Source organism: Haemorhous mexicanus, chromosome 15 (assembly GCF_027477595.1).
Source record: "Haemorhous mexicanus isolate bHaeMex1 chromosome 15, bHaeMex1.pri, whole genome shotgun sequence".
NCBI lineage: Eukaryota > Metazoa > Chordata > Aves > Passeriformes > Fringillidae > Haemorhous > Haemorhous mexicanus.
In genome coordinates, this window is record NC_082355.1 from 7,403,621 (window position 1) to 7,423,061 (window position 19,441).

General features: G+C 42.3%; 1 protein-coding gene across 1 annotated transcript in view; it reads left to right on the forward strand.

The window, feature by feature from the left end:
* The window catches only part of ADAMTS2 (ADAM metallopeptidase with thrombospondin type 1 motif 2), a 174,656-nt gene that overhangs the window by 111,705 nt on the left and 43,510 nt on the right, over positions 1-19,441 (forward strand). Inside the window, exons 4-5 of the mRNA XM_059860002.1 lie at positions 3,211-3,413; positions 14,426-14,509. Coding sequence (XP_059715985.1) covers positions 3,211-3,413; positions 14,426-14,509 — 287 coding nt within the window. The remainder of the gene's footprint in view (positions 1-3,210; positions 3,414-14,425; positions 14,510-19,441) is intronic.

A 19,441-nucleotide genomic window follows, 5' to 3' on the forward strand; every position in this document is an offset into this window, starting at 1 on the left:
GGTGTCTTATTTGGTTCTTTGTGCTTTCTCTTGAGCTTTTCTAGCATATTGTTAGCAGTACAATGATACAGCAAAGTTGCTGACGTTAACTAAGGAAAGTTAAGATGGCAAAACACCACAAATATTTCATTCGCTGCATATGGAACTTTGTTTCTCTTCCTCTTTGCTAAGATATGGGCATTAATTTCACTTGGATGTAATTGTCATTTAGGAGCAAATCCAACATGGGAATAACATCACATGGTCCAGCAAATCCAGCAATTCATCATCCAGAAGCCTGAGAGGCAGAGCAGCACTGGAGGAGGACTCTGTGGGGTTTGTGGTCAGGCGTGTGTGGAGGCATCCCTGCCTGCCCAGGGACAGCCTCTGGGAAAGAGCATTGGGTGGGAAGTTGGGATGTGAACCAGAAATCTTGCAGCTACTGTTGTCAATGTTTTGAGCTGTGTTTCTGGTCTTGGAATGGTTCCAGCACCAGCTGGAGCCAGTGTGGCTTTCCCTCTGCTAGGAAGCACATGGGGTTGGTGCCTCAGAGGTACCAGTGCCCAACACTGGGCGTGTTGTCCTGAGGGGAACAGCTGAGGGGTGAAGGAATTGTGTATGTGTGGAATTTTTATGCTCCCAAGAAAATTTAAAGTGCTTGGTTGGCACCTAGTGGGAGGGAGATGACTTCCAGGGGACCTCCTGATAACTTTTCTCAGGAGTTGGCAGGACTGTAGGGTCTACAGTGTGACAGTGATGAAGTGAGCAGCAAAGAGGGAGGACAGGCAGTTTTTGCTGCAGGATGGTAGGATCATATTTTGCCTCTGGCTGATTTACTCACAGCAGGAATAAAGGTACTGTGTCAGGAGTTAGTTTGACACATAAGGGAGAGAAATAAAAGCACAAAAGCTCAAGATACCTTGACAGCCAATCACCCACCCAAATAACAGCCCCCCAGCCAGCAGAGCTTGCTGTCCACAACCTCAGTGCATGGCTCAGGCTCTCCCCCTGCCCAGCACTGCTGTTCTACAGTAGCAGCTCTGATAGCTTTGCCTTGCTGCTGATTGCTTTAGCTTTTTATGCAGAGCAGAGAGAAGACATGACCTGCAGCCCCTGCCAGCCTAGGCTTATTTTTCTACAGAGCTTTTAAGATTTATGGTCATATTTTACAGTAACTATGATTTGTCCTATAGATCAGGAATATATGATTGCCCCATGACCCCATAGTGATGGCTTGGTCATTACTCCAGAGCACTAGCAAGGAAATTTTAACACAGAAGTTTTCCTGTGGGTAATCCAGGAGGCAGGGCTGGAACTGGCTGCTTGGCAGGGCTGGAACCTGATGGGGCTGCCTCCAGTGCTGCCAGGCCAGGCTCATTCACCCTCCATGGTATGCCTGGGAGTGACAGCTGGGCTCAGCATGGGGAATGAATTCTCATGCTGAATCATGGATTCTGACCAGAATAATTGTAAAAGTTGTAGCCTCAGGAGCAGAAGCTGCTGGGAGCCCTGAGGCTGGCAATGAGAATTGCCAGGAGTGGTTGTGCTTGTTAGCCACATTAACTGCTGCTGTTTGGGGAGAAGGACATTGGAGCTCCATGGAGGTGTTGGAGCACCACGTGGCACCTTCTCTCTGTCTGCTGAGCAAGGGGAGCTCTGCCAGGGCAGTGCAGAGGAGATCCCTGCAGCTGTGGATATCAGGACAAGCGTGTCCTTGAAGCTTGCTGGAAACTGGCAGGAAGCTGTGCCTTTCAGGGGCTGTCCTTTGCCTGGAGGTCTCTTTGAGGAGAACAGAGACCAGCTTCTCACCACACAAGGCACAGCCTCTCCTGACTGATAACTTGTTTGCTCCATGGGGATTGGGGATGCCTGGTGTGTGTCCCTCCTGGCAGCCAGAGACTGTGCAGGTCCATGTGTTGTTGTCACCTCAGTGGGGAGTTGAGGGGACTCTGCTCAGGCTGCACATTGCCCAGGACCTGCTGACACAGCAGCCTGAGGCAGCAAGGTTCAGGCAAGAGCACAGATGTTCTTGTAATGAGCTCAGTGGTCTGGTGACTCATTCCCTTCCCAAACAGCCACTTTTGATGTGAAAACTTCAATAAATGGAAATGGAGAATCCACTTTTGTAATGTTTCCAAGAGCTCTTTCTCATTTCTGGTTTGAAGGTGATGGCTTGGGCTTCCTCCCTTTGCTTCCCATTACATTTCTTTGAATGAAGCATTGGGACCTTTACTCAACCCACAGTCCTCTCTGCACTTTTGCTGAACTCTCTGAGTCTTTCCTGACATTTCCTAAAATCAAGAGGTTCTCTGTGGTGATTCCAGTCTCTTGTAATGCAAATGGTAATAATGATATGAATGATAATCATTGTTATTCTGTAGGATGAAATGTCAAGATTCCATATTTTCAGGTTAATTTTTAGTAGGTAAGTGCCACATTAAGCATGTCCATCCTGTCAGGGAACATGCTTTTCATATCACAGGAACTGTTAGAAATCATTAGTAATGAAGGAGACATCTGTTGTGCCTGGTGGGCTGGTCTGTGACATGCAGTAATGTAAAGTGACATGGAAAATTTGGAATGAAGGATGAAAAGCTGTTAAAAAAAATTGTGGACGTAGCTATAAATTTATTAATCTCGTATCCAAAATGTGGTGCTGAGCTGTAATGATAAATAGGATCCATGTCACTACTGTTGGATTGCATGTGTGTAACTCAGAAAGGAGCTAAAGGGTTGAGGCTGGGGGGACTGGTTTGGTGGTACCTGCCTGGATGGCAAAAGGCTGTACTGGCAGCTGCACTTACCTTGAAATAGGTGGGCAGCAAGATCAGATTTTGAACCACATGTCTATCTTTAATTGTTCTGAACAGAGGCTACACTGGGTAGCACAGGATCCCTGGACAGTGTATTTCTGTTAGAAGTACTTTTAAGCAACAAGTATTTTACTCAAACTGCTCCGTTCTTCTCATCAAGACATTGGTATGACTTGCTGCTCTTTGGGGCCTGTATTTATTATGCAGTATTACTTTGTAGAAAGTATTGTTTTACTTTGCAAAACAAAAACATTTTGGGTCACGTTTCCCTCTCATTTAGGTGGTTTTTAATTGACATTTTGTGAAACTAATGCTGTTATACAACACTCAGAACACAACAAATGCTGCTGCTTCAAATGAATCTGAGCTGAAACTTGAGCCTCTCCTGGAGGGTAACTCTTTGTGTGTTTGATCCCAGGCTCCAACCTCACTGCCTTGGACCATCTGGGCAGCGCTCTGGGCCTCGCGGAGGAGCAGGTGCAGGGGTGGAGGCAGCGCCGCCGGAGGCACGCCACGGAGGACGACTACAACATCGAAGTCCTCCTGGGGGTTGATGACTCAGTTGTTCAGTTCCATGGGAAAGAACATGTTCAGAAGTACCTGCTGACCTTGATGAACATTGTGAGTACAGCCCTGCTCGCTGCCCTGTGGGAAGGCTCTGAAAGGCCTGGGAATGTAGGTTGGGTAAGCCGTTTGAATAAGACGTAACAGATTTTGCTCGTGGCAGGAAATAAAATAACTCTGGGAGGGAAATCCAGGCCACTTGCAGAAAATCCAATAGGGAAGAAGCAAAAAAAAAAAAAAACCAAAACAAACAAACAAAAAAAAACAAAAACAAAAAACCACAAAAAGAGAAAGGAGCCAAGACAGAAGCTGAGTGTTGGACTGTTAAAATGTTCAAAGTCCTTTCAAAGTCCTTCTTATGTGCTTTGGTGGGTGGGACACAAGGTCAGGGGCTCAGGATTTTGGAAGTCATTATGTTTCAGCTGTATATTCCCTTAACCTAAGCTTCTTGCTGAGGAACATGGTTTGGAGAATTGTCTTCAAATAAGGTTCTAACAGAAATTACAACTGGCTTTTACATTTTTAAAACTACTCTGCTGAATTCTTTGATTTCTCAACCGCCACTTTAGGTCCCGGGCCACCTCCCTGCTCCTTGTTCACACTGCAGTAAAATGTTATGCAGTGTAACACTGAGCTTTCTCAAATTGATTTAGTATTTACTCCATGACTGACATCTTAAGGTTTCCTTAGTTCAATATTTAATCTTCATAACCATAGTCTGTGTAACAGACTATATAGTGTAGGAGTGATGAAAGGAGACACTAGGGAATATTATGTTTGAAAGAATCACTTTTTATTTCTAAATATTGATGCAACAGCCCTCTAATACCCCAGAGAGTAAGCAAGGATACTATTTTTTGGAAAAGAATGAAGACATGAAAAACCATCCCTAGTACAGATAAAAATCCAAATATATTTTATTCTTTTGCCAAAGAAATAGAAGTCAGTGGTAGCACCCCCCTCACAGGCAACTCATTTGGGAATGACTTTCTTCCTTCTTCTCGTCTGGAACAGAAGTCTTTTCTCAATAAGACACACTTCTGAAAAAGCTTTGGGCTCAGTGAATGTGTGCTCTTAGTAAAATAGTGTTGAGTAAAAAATTGTAGGTCTGCTCTGTTTTTGACAAATGGAGTCTGACTGCTGAAGTTTACAGTTGTGTCAGGAGGATGAGCCTGTAGATGAGTCCTTTCACTTTGCAAACCACAGAGGCAGAAATCCAGGCTGTTAGGTAGATTTGTCTGGGATGCAGTTTTTCCAAGATGTATTTTTTTAATTATGAAGCTTGGTTTTTTTCCTTCTTTATTACATTCTTTAGGCAATGTGGAGAATATCACTGTTTTTCATTTTAAATTAGAGGTGGAATACAATTTGAGAAAATCCCTTGTGTGATATAAATTCAGATATGACTTTTTGTAACAGCATTGTAAATAGTTAAAAACCTGCTCTGACATTAGAGTTATGGAGTACTTGGTGTCTGCTCTGATGGCTGTAAATGCATATATTCTAACAGAAATGACATAGTGAATTTAATTTATTTGTGTGGTTTGTTTCCTCTGAGGCTTAAAACAAAGTCTACAGTGAAACAGATGGTTTTATGCATCTCTAAATTAACAAGTCAAACAGGCCAAACCAGGAATGTGGCAAACAGGCCAAAATAGATTAAACAGGTTTCTTTACTTATCATGTCACTTAAATCTATTTTTAAGAATTAAAATATACAGTAATGGTAAAGAAGCCATAAATGTTCCAGCTCTGGAATATACTTTTCCTAATTTTAGTAAACCAAACCAAGACACAAATTGCAAGAAATAACAACTCTTCAGCAGCCTGTCTCTGCAAGTGGTTTAGAAAGCGCAGCCTGTGTAACCATCCCCACAGGGCACAGCAGCTCTTGGCATAGGCAGCAATTGTTCTATTGAGAGCTCTGAGGTAGAAACATGTCTTTTGGGGACTGAGGATGTGTCCCATGCCTTGTGCCCAAATTCAAGGAGCACAAGGCATGAAATCCTCAAGGCCTCTTGAAAGGCTTTGGAATCCTCAAGGCCTCTTGAAAGGCTTTGGAAAGTTGCTGGCAGTCATCAGTGTTGTCCTGTTCTTTCTCTCAAAACTCAGCTGGTTTCTAGAGTCTGTATTTCAGCAGAGGGGTGGTGATGGTAACCAGCCCTGTTTCCAGCTCCAGCACAGAGAGGCAGGAGGGGTTTGTTACTGCAGATGGTGCTGGGACCTGGATTGTGCCAAGGACAACACAATGCAGAACCTCTCCTTACTTGCAACAAGGCAGCTCCAGCTCTTGTCCTCCTTGCTGGATGGGTGCAAGGTGTAATTATGTGTAGAACATGGCTTTGGTCTCCTCTCCTGAGATTCACAGCGACTCCGCCACTGCCTTCTCTTCCACCTCTTTGAATGGTTGGGGTTTTTTGTTTAGAAAATGAGCCCACTATAAAAAGCTTTGGGGTCCCTGGCTGCCAGGGGTCACATGTCTGCAGTGTGTCTCTGATGAGATGTGTAGGTCCAAGGTCACTGAAAAAGAAGACAGCTGCAAACAATTGCAGCTGTATTTTTTAATCTAATTCGAGATCCTCTCATAACCATCAGATTGTGTACACCCTGCTGGATTGAGGATGTAATCAATTAGCTTCCTGTGGTAACAAGGCATAGAATCAATTAGCTTTGTATGGTAACGAGGTAGCAAGCATAAAATCAAGAATGCCTGGTAACAAAATAAAATAATAGTGAAGATATTTAAAGAAGATAAAACAGGTCATCAAAGAGTTGAATTTCTGAGGTTCCAAAAATGAAATAAATCTTAGGTGAATTGTCCCTCCTGAGGCAAGACATTACTTCCCAGGAGCAACTCCCAGCATGGCTGCTTCTCCCACTGTGCTTATCTCTTTGTGTGTGATGGCGTGAGCAGTTGTCCTTAACTAACTTTTCCCAGGGATCTTGGGTGGAACCCTACCACCAACCCAATCAAAACAATGTATTTTTTTTTCCAAGCCCAGTGCAATGACTGTAAATTCAGTAAAATCTGTTTTGTGCAGCCTAAGTGATGTGTTACAGTCCACACCTAAAAGCCAAGAAGTGAGAAAAAACAGGGGCTGGGTGTCCTGGCTATCTTGAATAGCTGGGCTAATATTTATCCCAAAGTTTGGAAATGAAGTCACTCCCAAACAAATGGTGATAGATGCCAGAGGATTTTTAACACGTTGGGCTGCAGCCACGTATCGTCTGACTGTGCGCCAGCCATTCCACTGCAGTGAGCTCGGCCTCATGCCCCACCTTTTTCATCCTCCAGTCATTTCCTCTGACAAAACTCTAGTTTCTCTTGACCTCCTCTCTTTTCTCTGCTCAGCACCATGGGGACATTCAGTCACCTTTGGAAAAGATGCCTTTGTTTTCACTTTGGAGACCCTCGGCTGCCTCTGGCTTGCACCATTTTCCTTGCACGTCATGCTGTGTTTTTTCCTGGGGAGGATATTGGCCTGCCCAGTCCTCTGCATTTCCAAGTGTGAGCCCACACATTGCACAAATTAACTTTGTATTTATAGCATGCAGGAGCATTTCCACAAAGGAGACATATTTGGGTGGAATCTTGTAGTTCTGTAGTTGCTCAAGAACATAGAAGGTAATTCAATTTCAGCAAGAAAGCATCTCAACCCCCCAGTAATTGTATCTGCTTGTACAATTGTTTGGGAAATACTAGAAAAGTGCAAGGCTAGAAGTGGTGTTGTAGAATTACCTTGTTGCTTGGGAAAGAAAAGGTTTTCACTGCAGGATGCTCTGGGAGGAGGAGAAGGACACTGAATGGACGTCATTGAGTTCTATGGCCTGGATGGGTGCACTGATCAGAGCATAAAAAACTGGCTGGTGGTCAAATCCAAAGGGTGGTGGTAAATGGAACCAAATCCAGCTGGTGGCCAGTCCAAAGTGGTATTCCCACGTCCAGCAGTGCTCAGTATCAGTGATCTGGATTAGGCAATTGAGTGAATCCTCAGTTCATGTGCAGGTGGCACCAAGGTAGATGGGAGTGTTGATCTGCTGGAGGGCTGGAAAGCTCTCCAGTGGGATCTGGACATGGCCTCAAGTTGCTCCAGGAGATGTATAGATTGAATATTTGGAAAAAGCTCTTCCTGGTTGTCAAGCATTGGAACAGGCTGCCCAGGGAAGTGATGGAGTCACCTTCCCTGGATATGTTTAGAAGATATTTGCATGTGGCACTTGGGGGTGTGATTTAGTGGTGACCTTGGCAGTGCTGGGGTTGATGGTTGGACTTCATGATCCTAAAGAGCTTCTCCAACCTAAAGGGTTCATTGATTTTGAAACGGGTGTTGTTGGTACCCAGTCCTGGTGCTGAAATTCACTGTTTCATAAACCTCTTAAAAGTAGTTTCGAGGATTAAGCAATTTTCAGGGGTAAAAAAATCTTTAAATTCTTTTCCATTCCTTTACTGTAGAAGAGCTGATATTAAAATATTTATATATACTCATTTAATGGATATATGGCCAAAATATTTGTAATACTAAAGCCCATCTCCTCAAAGTAGCTAAGTGTCTAATTGCTGTTATTTCAAAGGGAGATAGAGTCTAAATAAGAATTATGCTTCACTCTGGGCTAGATTTATCTGAGTATTTAGTCATTTACTGGCCTTTGAAATCAGTGAGAATCAGTATTAAAAATTAGCTCATGGAATTATGTATCCCCCAGCCTTCAAGTGAAACTTCAACTCCAGAACAAATACATTAAACAACTTTTCATTTGAATAACTGAAATCAATGAGAGTTATGCAGCTGGGGGCTTTGGAAAGTCCCTGGAGTCTTTAACCTGCATCTTTCAGCACTGCACATGTCTTTGAAACTGTGGCCCTGAGGTGCTGCTGAATGTGTTATCTGTCCTCTTTAATAGGATGTACATGGTACTGCTATTATAGATGAGATTTCTACTCTCGTGTCTCTGGCTGATGAGAGATGAAGATTTGCAGGTACAGAACAGCAAGTCCCTAATGAGAGGAAAGGGCAGAAATGCCATGGGTTTCTAACTGACAGTTGGATAAAAACCTGAAAGCATGTCTAATTCAGGCTGCTAAAAAGAAAGTGATGATTGAATACATTGAAATAATGGTGCTCCCAGTCTTCAGAAGCCTGCTTTTTAAACTAAAAAGCATTTCTTTTAGACAGCAAGGATAGTTCAATAATGTAGAATTCAACTGGATTTTTGAAAGTTAAATAATTCATAAGCTCCAATGCTCATTATTTAAAATCAGTTTATTTTAATATGGGCACTTTAAATTTGAACTAACTCTAAGAAGTTTCACAAATAACGAATGTAAGTCCAGCTCTATTCATCTGAGGGACTTCAGCTGTCTGTAGCTGAATTACAGCTTGTTTGAAAGTTTAAATATATGTATGTGAGTTAACTCCACATTTTGACTGTTCGTTATAAACCAGTAGCTGTGACTGGTGTGAACAGTGTCTGAAGAGGCCTACATGAGGTTATTTTTGTTCATTATCTTGATTGCCACCCTGCAGTGGAAGCTGTAGTAGTGCTTGGGCATTCAGGGGTTCCTGCAGGAAAGACCCTCTCAGAACTCTTACAGGTTGTGCTCATTTTCACAGAGGTTTTATTCCCAGTGTCAATTAGGTGAGCATTGCTCATTGTTGGTACCTGGAATGTGCCTTGCTGCCCTATCACACAGCTTTTGGTGCCATCCTCAAGGCAGAGGGCAGGTACTGTTAAAAGATAGATTTTTTTCCTTTACTCCAAATACCAACATGAGCTTTAGCCACAGAGGTTTCAGCCAGGGACTTCTGAGTTGTGACAGTGTGGTTTGTGTGATGGAGTGTGGATAATTAGGATCAGCTTTCAAATTCTGGGTGCTTTTCTTTACCAAACCCCTCAGATTTGAAGAGGTCACCATGACACCACATCCCTATCCCTTGTAGTAAAGTGATAAATCAGTCTGCTTAATTATTTTATGATGTTGATTTTATTAACATGATCTTGAGACAGTAATTCAGAAAAATACTGAGTCTGCTGGTGCAAAGGTAATTTACAGTGTTTAGAGAAACCTCTCACAGCAGTGGTTTATGAGCAGGAATGAGAAGTTCCAAGAGCCCGTGGGAGGAACTAAGAAAAATAAATTAGTAATGAAGTCAGAAAACAAAGTCTATGACCTTTCTAAAGCCAATGTTACAGTGGAAGATGAGATAGAGGCCCGTAACATGAAGCTACCTAGTGCCTTGCCAACACATCTGCTGGGGAATGTTTTTCATTTTGATCAGAAGGAGCTAGCTTGGACTTGGTAACACCTACTGACTCTGACACCAGGGAAGGTAAATCAGGATTCAGACTCATATTTACACAGAAAATGTGGGATTCCTATCTCTGGGTCAAAATGTACATTGCCAAGCTCTTCTAAAACTGCCCAGTGTATGTGGTTTTGAGCAGAATGATAGATGTTTTCCAAATGTGGGATCACAGTTTGACCTTTAAGTTTCATGTGTGTTGTGTGCTTTCATTCTTCTTTTTTCCTTGTGATGCTCAATAAAAATTTAAGGAAAAAAAGAGAGTTCCTCTATGAGGAAATGAGGAAATGCCTTGTAAGGACTAGAAAGGGAGACTAGGAACCCTTGATTTTGCTGTATGACTTTTTGTGTGACCATAGTACATCCACCAGTGGAATTGATGTAATGTTATTCCTGTGGGATTAAGATAAAGCTTTGGGAATGTCAGAAATACTCATTTGGGATCTTCAAAAGCATAAAGAAGGTGATGAAAATCAAAGAGTACAGTGGTATTTGAAGTGGGACCACAGAAAAATAAAGTGAGAGGGAAATGCTTTTGGGAGGGTCAGATTACAGAAGTTTGTGCTGTGTATCCACCATGACATTTCTGGTTCCTATCCTATAATTCAAACCAGACGTTTCTTACAGAAATAGACAATCACTGGATGCCCACCAGGCACTGAAGCTTTGCTGCAGATAATTATGAGCTGATGAATGAGCTGCATCTTGGGCTGGGCTCTAACAATGGCTTGCCAGGAGCTCTGCCATCCCACAGGGAAGGAGCTGATGCTCTCCAGCTTCTCCAAGGTTGTGCTGGCAGAGATCCACACACGGTCCCAGCTCTGCCTGGGAGCACGCAGCCATCAGTAGTTTATGCAGCAGTAGTTGTGTAAGGATGCTGGCTGATCAAAGAGAGAGCTAATCAGCTTGGGTGGATCAGCAGACTGTGGTGGCTGCAAAACCAGAAGACTCTTGGTTTGTGCCCTCTCCAAAGGGTCAGATGTGCCCTCTGATGGCCTGTGGTGCTGGGTCAGAGCCGTTTGACGCTGATGTAGCCCGAGATGGAAGCTATGAAATGTCCAGCAGGGGTGTGTGCTCAGGAGCCCGGGGCAGCGGCGCTCACCCTGGCGTGAGGAGCAATCCGTGGAGCTGCCTCAGGAAGAACCCCATGGTTCATGGATCAGGAGCTGTGTTCTGATGAAATGATCTGCCTTTTGCATAGCAGATACTAACAAACTCTGCAAGGCTGGGGACTCCTTCAAAGTGCATGAATGAGTTTGCTGATGATTTGCCAAAATACACAGATTATTCTCCTATGGTGCATGGGTTTAATTAGGGATCCAGGGAACACCTGACTTTGCCTAAAAATCCTGCCAGGTCTACCAGCAGGTAACCTGCTCTGCACCAAGACTAGCAGAACTGCAGGCTGTTGATTCCTATTTGTGTTATGGGAGCCTTCAAAATTCCCTTTTAGGATCAGGCAGTGCTTTGCTCAGTAATCAAAACTTTCCAGTGCTTCTTTTACAAAGCATGAGGCACCTTACTGGTGCTTGGCTTGACTTTAGCTTTTTGATGTATTCTGTGTGCTTAGTGTGCTGACTTGAAATTTGCTCAAGATAGAAGAATTATAAAATTAGCAGAGAGGGACAGATGAAAAAAAGAAAATAAAGTCTTTGTTTTTATTATGTTGCACCAATCTGTGCTAGCCTGATTTCTACACAGAAACTTTAAATAGAAATGTATGTTTTCCTTTGAAATATCCCAGAAAAAGAAACCAAAGGTATCCCAAAATAGTTAGTGAACTACAATAGCTTGATGAAAGTGTCTTTACAGTGTTTCACTGTGCTTTGAATTCTTTGAGACTTACCCAGCCTTCTTCATCACCCTCTATACATGCTGAATCACTGTAGGACATCTAACAAGATTTAATTCATTCACTGCTTTCAGTTCAGGAGCTGTGATTTTGGGATGGTCTCTGTGTACTTTTTTTCTCCTATGCAGCAACTTAATTTTAGACTTACTGATCTAAGAACAACGGGAGATTGACTCTGGCTTTTCTTCTGTTGATATGAACCAGGATGTCCTGCTGAAGTACATGAAGATGCAGTGCTGGAAAAGTACTTGCAGTCTTTTCCAGAGCTCTGTGTATTTATTGCACAGACATCTGAACATGTATCTCCATTGTCTGGCTATCTGTGCTTTCAAACAATGTTTCAAAGTCGTGAGTTGCTCTCAAGCCTGGAGCTTTCTGGTTGCACAGGCTGCTTGGTCGTCTTCTACCCTATACATTGAGCTGCATTAGCTTGACTCTGCTTTCCTGTTGAAATAAGAGGTGGAAATGTGGGGAATCTGAGCTAGGGATTGTGTTGGGCCTTTCAGTGTGTGCATTTTCATGAACCTCTGAGTGCACGGTGTTCGCTTGGATCTTGTATCTCTTACAGCTTCCTGAAACAAATAGGTGTGATTTAGGCTATGCTGAAAAAAAAGAAAAGCACCTATTTCAGCATATTATTCATGTGCAGTGAGACACTCCTAGCAAACCACGGTTTAGGTCAGAGGAAGATGCTGGGTGAAGAGGGCTTGGCCTCATCCTTATTCATGAAACCAAGGCCCAGAGCTTTGAATTGGCCTGCTGTCTTGCAGAAAATCCAGGTTCCCAAGAGAACCAAGCAGCTTTTTGCAGTGCTTGTCCTTCTCTGTTCATTCACAGTTTCTTTGTTAGATGTCATTTGCATGAATAGTCAAACAGTGTTTCAATTCTGTTCCATCGATGTTTTCAAGCCAAGTTTCCCTTTGGCACACAACAGCGATACAGTTGTTCGGTTACTCAACGATTGTTAAAAGAGGCTTAGGTTAAATTCTGGAAGTTAATGAGAGAGTGGTGTGCACCAATTTGGATTATGCTTTATGAACTAATTAAATACTTATTTACATGCTGTGTTTTCTGTCCTCTATACACAGCAATTTTTGTTTAATACTCATTTCATGTACAGGTAATTTGCAGCTTATTTCAACCTCATATCCTTGATGTGAGTGCTCTCTTCTCACCATACAAAGAGGGAGGCAAATTAATATCCCTGCCTCCCTTGACAGCGTTCAAGGGTCTTTTTCCTGGGTGAAAGAATTTTTGTAAAGCAAAATGTGTTTATGTCTTACTTCTTTATAATCTGTGTTGAGCAATGGTCCTCCAAGTAAAACTAAGAGCATTTTTAAAATTTCAGAATATAAAGTTCATCTTCTACAATCTTATTTAAACATGCAAAGAGATGATCTGATTTCTAGAGGGGTTGTTTACAAAGCCGATTTGAACCTAATCAGCTCCTTCTACCCCGCAAGGAAAACAGAAGCCCCTGAAGCCACTCATAGCCATGGGCTCCTCATCCATCATCTTAATCCAAGGATCTGCTTGCTCATCAACCAGTAACAAGCCTGCATCCCAGGCATTCCCCAGAATGTTCTCCAGGTGCTCTGGAGGGTGTGAGCCTCCTCCTGGAGCTGCGGTTCAGCAGGACATTCAGGACTGTTGAAAACTTGGATATCTACCAGGCATAAAATAAGGCTCTTCTGGCAAAAAATACTGATGAAGAAAATTAAAATTCACTTCAATATGTCAGTGGGGATTGCTTAGCAAAACCTACACTGATGTATTTAATTTTAATGGTTTTTGAAGAGATAAAATATGGGCCATTCAAACTGGGGCTGATTGAAGTAGCAGGGCATTATTTACCATGTTTCAAATGAAAGGTTCCCTGAAAGTTATTTATTAGCTTGAAGTAATGAATCTAGTTTGCAGGAATAAATGAAATCTAGGTCCATCCAGAAAACCAGGTCAGTTTGGTGCAACCTTTACCAAGGGAAGGAGGTTTTAGGGAAGGAACTTGCCTTGCAGGGATCTCATCTGCCTCTTCTAATTTGTAAAACTAAACCCCTGCCATTTGGCCAAGTCTCATGCAGTCTTCATCACTGAATACTTAAATCAGCCTCGTTAAGAGTTAATATTTGCCCAGCTTGCCTGTAGCAGTGTTTCCGAAGTAATTGTTATTCATCCACATTTCATTCTCTACTCTAAATATTTACAGTTTTCTTTTCAGTGTTCCTGGGGTGATTTCCCCATGTGCGTGTTCAGTTATGTAGCTCTGGTATAAAAAAAAAAAAAGAAGACAATTTTAACTTGCTGGCATTTTGTAGCTTTTGTTCTACTTGCAAAGTTTAACACTGATCAGTTTTGACACACAATGAAGCCAGCTCATGTGCCTGACCAGCTTTTTGGGGGAGGCACAACCTCTTGGCAGAGTGTGATATGATAGGTCCCAGATGGAAGAGTTGCAGGGTGCAGCTGAGCTGATCCAGTGACTGGCTCTTGGGAGAGAGGTCCTGTCTCTCTGCTCACTCATCCTCTTCCCTATGCCTGGTCCTGCTCAGCAGAGAGATATTTGGGATTTTGCCTGGATTGCCATGCTCCAGGCTCCAGTGTGTACATATGGGTCAGCTCAGCTGCATGGTGTGGGTGCACCATGATACCTCCAAGTGCAATTAGGCTGAAACTTACATACCTGTTAATCTGAAGTCTCTGAGTAAATATTTATTTTAAATTATTCCCTAAATTATGGCCTGCTGGGAGATTACAGCAGAGTTTGGAAAAACCCCATTCCCTCTCTCATTAGTGGAGTTTTCATGTTTTAAATATGATCACAAAGTGGTGTCTGGCCTAATGACAGAGCATAAAAGGTACCAGCTGTATCACTGCCTTCATAGTTACCATTGTTAAAGCACTGAACTCTTTTGCAGGTTAATGAAATTTATCATGATGAGTCCCTGGGTGCTCACATTAACGTTGTCTTGGTGAGGATAATCCTGCTGAGCTACGGCAAGGTAAGGAAAGGTTAATTTAAATGGAGGATATCAATATCTATAGACTTCCTTCTTTTATGAACAGTGCAGTTACTGGGGACATGTATTTGGTTTGTATTTTAACCCATTAGTATTATCCTTATTAGTCTGTGAATATAAAGAACTTTCATGTTTATATATATCTGTTTATCATTTAAACTTTACATTTCACATAATTTCAATTTCTTCTGGGTTTTCCCTGTGTCATTTGATGTTACTGCTTGGCTCTGGCAGTCTGTGTTTTCAGATTTGTTTGGAATAGTCTATGAAACAGAGAACATTTTAGTTCCTAAAGAAAACACAACTGTGTTCTGGTTCAACTGTATGTAAGTAACAGCAAACACAAGGTCAGTTCTGCAAGATGCTGAGGGCTACGGCCACTTTCTAAGAACTCATTTATACTTGTGCTTATTATCAGGGGAACTACACATGTGCCTAAAGTTAAATGGGTGTTCTGTGCAATAGGGGCCAGAAGGCAAGAGCTCTGCAGATCAAATCAGTAATTAAAAATATCAAGTGTACTTTCTCTCAGTCTCTGTGGAAGGGGTGCTCCACAGACAAAACTTGGGTAAGGAGGAACAAAATGTTAAATGGGTTTCAAAAGTATTGATCTGTTCAGTACCTGTGTCCTGTTACTGCCAAGTCAACATCAGATTCCATGGGAACAAGAATAGGATGTTTCAAGAGTTGTCCTGCTGGTTTCAGTGGAATAATAATTCTGCTATCACAAGCTTGCCCCAAAGTTAATTTTTCTTGCATTTCCGTAGCTGATTCTTGTTTATATGAAAACTTACAGCTTTCTAAAAATAGTAAAAGTATATATAAAGGACATAATTCCAGAACTCCTCTACTTTATGATGTGAGAACCTGCATGCCATGGCTCTATAAGAATATATCCTTTTCTGTTCTTGTTTTTAAAGTTCCTGATCAGAGGACTAGTACCAGGGAGTAGAAGGTGAGGAGATTTTTCTTTAAAGGTTTGGGATAATTAAGCAGTGGAAAAGCAGAGAGAAGAAGTGTATAGTTCTTATTTTCTGAACCTGTTCTAAGGAATTAGAACAAAACCTTGAATATTTTATTGTCCCACACACAAGCACCAACAATTTTTTAGGAAAATATATATTCAAAACACATAGTATTACGTGGGGTACTTGTACAAGTTAAGGCAGTGCATGAATGGAGCAGTGTGGTTGGCTTTACAACATGAAAATGTTATCCCAGTCTTGTTTGAGTAAGCATTTCTTTTGAAAGCATGGAGCTAATATATTCAGATTCTTTGCTTCACTGCAGGCAATTTATATATATTATCAAGGGTGCCATTTAAATAATCATAATAATTACATTATGGTTCTGTAATTGATGAAGTATGTACCATCAATGTCAGGTTTATGACAGCACTCTCAGCTATTGTCAATTCTCCACCCCTGAGCAGCGTTCTACTGTATTGTGGTTTTTCAGATGATTGTATTATTTTATACAATATGTCATCTGTTGATAAGAATAATATGGACAATAGTTGAGTTGCATAGCAACCAACCTTTCATTGGTTCTTGCTTGAAGGTACTCCACTCTTTCAAATGTACTTATATTTTAATATTCTCAAACACAGGCAACTGTACATGCAGAGGTTTCAGTAATTTCAGGAATAGCATTAATAGCATTAATATGTGGTAAAATGAAAAAATGAAACATATTCCTTAGTGATCACATGCTGAAATTACTTCAGGGATGAATTGAAAAGATCTGACATGGTTTTATTGAATTAGCACTTTGTGTGAGTTATCACCTCAGGACATTGAGGGGGTGGCAGGTTGAGCCCTGCCAAGAGCACCAGGCTTGAGCTCTGGCTGGGTGGTGTGTTTGGAGAGCAGGCAGAGTGTGGCTGGGCTGGGGTAGCTTTGCAGGACTTTGCAGGAGCTGCCAGCCCTTCCCTGACTCCCCACTTTTGTCTTCGTACTTCCTGCAAATGATGTACCACAGACTGATCTGAAGGCTTCAGCTGTGCCTTGCTGCTGCCCACTCATTTATCAATTCCATCATTAGGATAGAAAAATGTGTTCTGGAAAGGCTGCTCCATATCTGTGTTGGCTTCAGAAGCCACAATGCATTTCTCTGCATTTTCTTGACATTGACTTCCAAAGTCACTGGCTTTTTTGATGGGATGGGATACTGCAAATAAGTAAACAGGGTACATGCAGTGCATTCTTCTTTAAATGGGAAAAAGATGAGCTGGCTTGCTTCTGCCTTTTTGACTTCCGTAGTAGGAAGATTGGTTCCAAGTTTTGGCAACTGCGGATGTATTTGAGATTAATATAATTCAATGTTTGTGCGAATTATTCCACTTAGACCTATTTTGGTTGTAACAGCTCTGTAATACAGCTAGCTCTAGAATACTCAGGGAAATAAGCAAAGCAACCACGAGCACCAAGTGCAGAGGAGGTTGCAAGAGATGAGCTGAGCACGCATTTAAAAACCCTGACTGGTTATTCTAAAATTTGTTTGGAAACATTTAAATACTGAGCACTGCATAAAATCCTCTCATCGCCTCTTTGAGGTGAATGAATAAAGATTATTATTCCCATTTTACAGCTAAAAAAACAAAGATGTTAAGTGTTATTTTCCAAGGCCACACGGAAGGCCACTGGCAGGCTGGGGATAAGACCTCATAAATTCCTGGCTGCAGCCCCATGCTCTGTCCACTGACAATGGTGACTCTGTGTGCAGATGAGCTGCCCTTGCGCAGCCCAGAGGAAAGCACAGGTTAGCTGGGATGGATGTAATTAATACAGTGATTAATGAAAAAACACTTGGAAAGAATTTTGCAGGGACTTCAGGGGTTTCAGTAAAAGCAGCCACCTGAGGATTTGTGAGGGTTATTTCTTGGGAAATGTGAATGTGGCAGTGCAGAACACCCCTGCTCTCTCCTCTGGCACCATGCACAGCCCGAGTGTATTCAGCCTGGAGCAGGGTGGGATGGGCTGAGGGATGCTGGCTCTCTGCTCCGTGGCATCTGGAAATGCAACCAGGAGGGAGAGAAAACCCACATAAGCTGTAAACCAGTGTTGGCATCATAATAAGTGGTTGGACTCTGACCATGTGTTAACTTGGTCAGGGTGAAAAAGGAGCCTGACTACCACTGCAGAGGGCCTCTCAAATAGCTTAGAGGAGGGAAGAAAACCCAAACAGCTTTGAGGTAGCAGTTCAGGAAGAAGGTGCTATGGGGTGCATGCCTGCAACCTCAAAGGACAGGACTGTCCAACTGAGAAGGACTTTTCAATTTTGTATGTCTGAGACATTAGCAGAGCTCCTGCTGCCTTCATTTGGGACAGGGCTTTACCTTTGATATTTTCATAAAATGATGTTCTCTTTATCTCTGCCATCTGACCTTTTCATGTCTAAGCTTGATGAGATGTTCTTGGTTCAGCCAGGATGGAAGTGCTGGTTCAGTCTGAGTCAGGTTCTTCTTGATCTCTGCTTCCCATAAGGCAGCCTTGGAAGCACAAATCAGGTTTATTCCTTAAATCTGGTGTTTTTCCTTACTATTTTGCTGTTGACCCTGCTGTTTCCCTGGAGGGAAAGGGATGAGCACCTCTACTTACCTCTGCCTCTCCCAGGAAGGTGCAAAGACTCTGGCTGAGAGCACCTGTGCCTGGCAATGCAAGGCTGCACATTAGGGCCATGGAATAGCTGTGCTTGGAATGGACCTCTGGACATCATCTAGTCCAGCTGCCCTGCTCAGAGCAAGGTCACCTGGAGCAGGTTGTTCAGGACTTTGTCCAGCTTGGTTTTGAATATTTCCCGAGACTCAATAACCTCTCTGGACAACCCTTCCCAATGTTTGGCCACTCTTATGGTAAAACTATAGCAACACTCCTAAATGCTATTTTCTTGCCCATTGCCTCTTCTCCTTTCTCTGGATCCCACTGAGAAGACTGTCTCAGTCATCTTTATTCCCTGCCCAATAGGTATTTTTATATATTGAGATCTTCCTGAGCCTCCTCCAGCCTCTCCTTGTACTAAGTCATAAATGTGAGTTGAGTATCTTATTTTTCCACTGACATTGGTAGATGCAGAAGACCTGAAAGAATCAGCAGGAATCAAGCCCTTACAAATGTGTCTGAAGATGGAGCTGTTGACCCCAGCATTTGGCCATATCCAGTAACCAGCTCTGCACAGGCTGAGTTGCAAGGCCAGGACCTACATATGATGCAGCATTTTGGCAGCTGTTTATATTTTTGCTCTGTTTTCATATGTTTCATATGGGGATAAAGAGAAGAAATATTGCCCCTCCTGTTTTTTATCTGGGTGAATTGTTGAATTCCCTTATTTATAAATTGGACTTAGAGTTTATAATTTCCCAGTGTGTTTTGTTGGGACCTTGAAGAAAGTGGAGCTGGCTGATAGCATAAACAGTACTTTGTACTCCTGATCTGCTTACATTTATACAGAATTAGATACTGAAAAATGTTTACAAACTGCTGCCATAAGAAAGCTTTACAAATCCTTTGAATGCAAAATGACAGTTTGCTGAATGAGCTATTTTTGTTAGTTTGGTTACCATGGACATTCAATAATTGTATTTATTTATCTTTTGTTTGTCTTGTTCAGGATGAAAGAAGAATATAGAAGTTCTAATCCAATAAGCAATAGAAGTGCCAAGTAGAAGCAATGTAAACAGTGTGTTTTGCAGAGACTTTACACATTCAGGAAGGGAAAGTCATATGCTAAATGGTTTCCTGAACGTGGCACTGCTGTGGTCCAACTTTTCCTACTATAGTTTGAAGCTTGTCATGTTAGAATATTTCTGCTCCTCCCGGAGCTACTGAAGAGCTGCAAAGCCTTCTCCGTTGGTTCTCTTGGAGCACCACCTAATGGATGAGTTAGGAAAGGTCCTAAGCTTCTGACCAGCCTAAA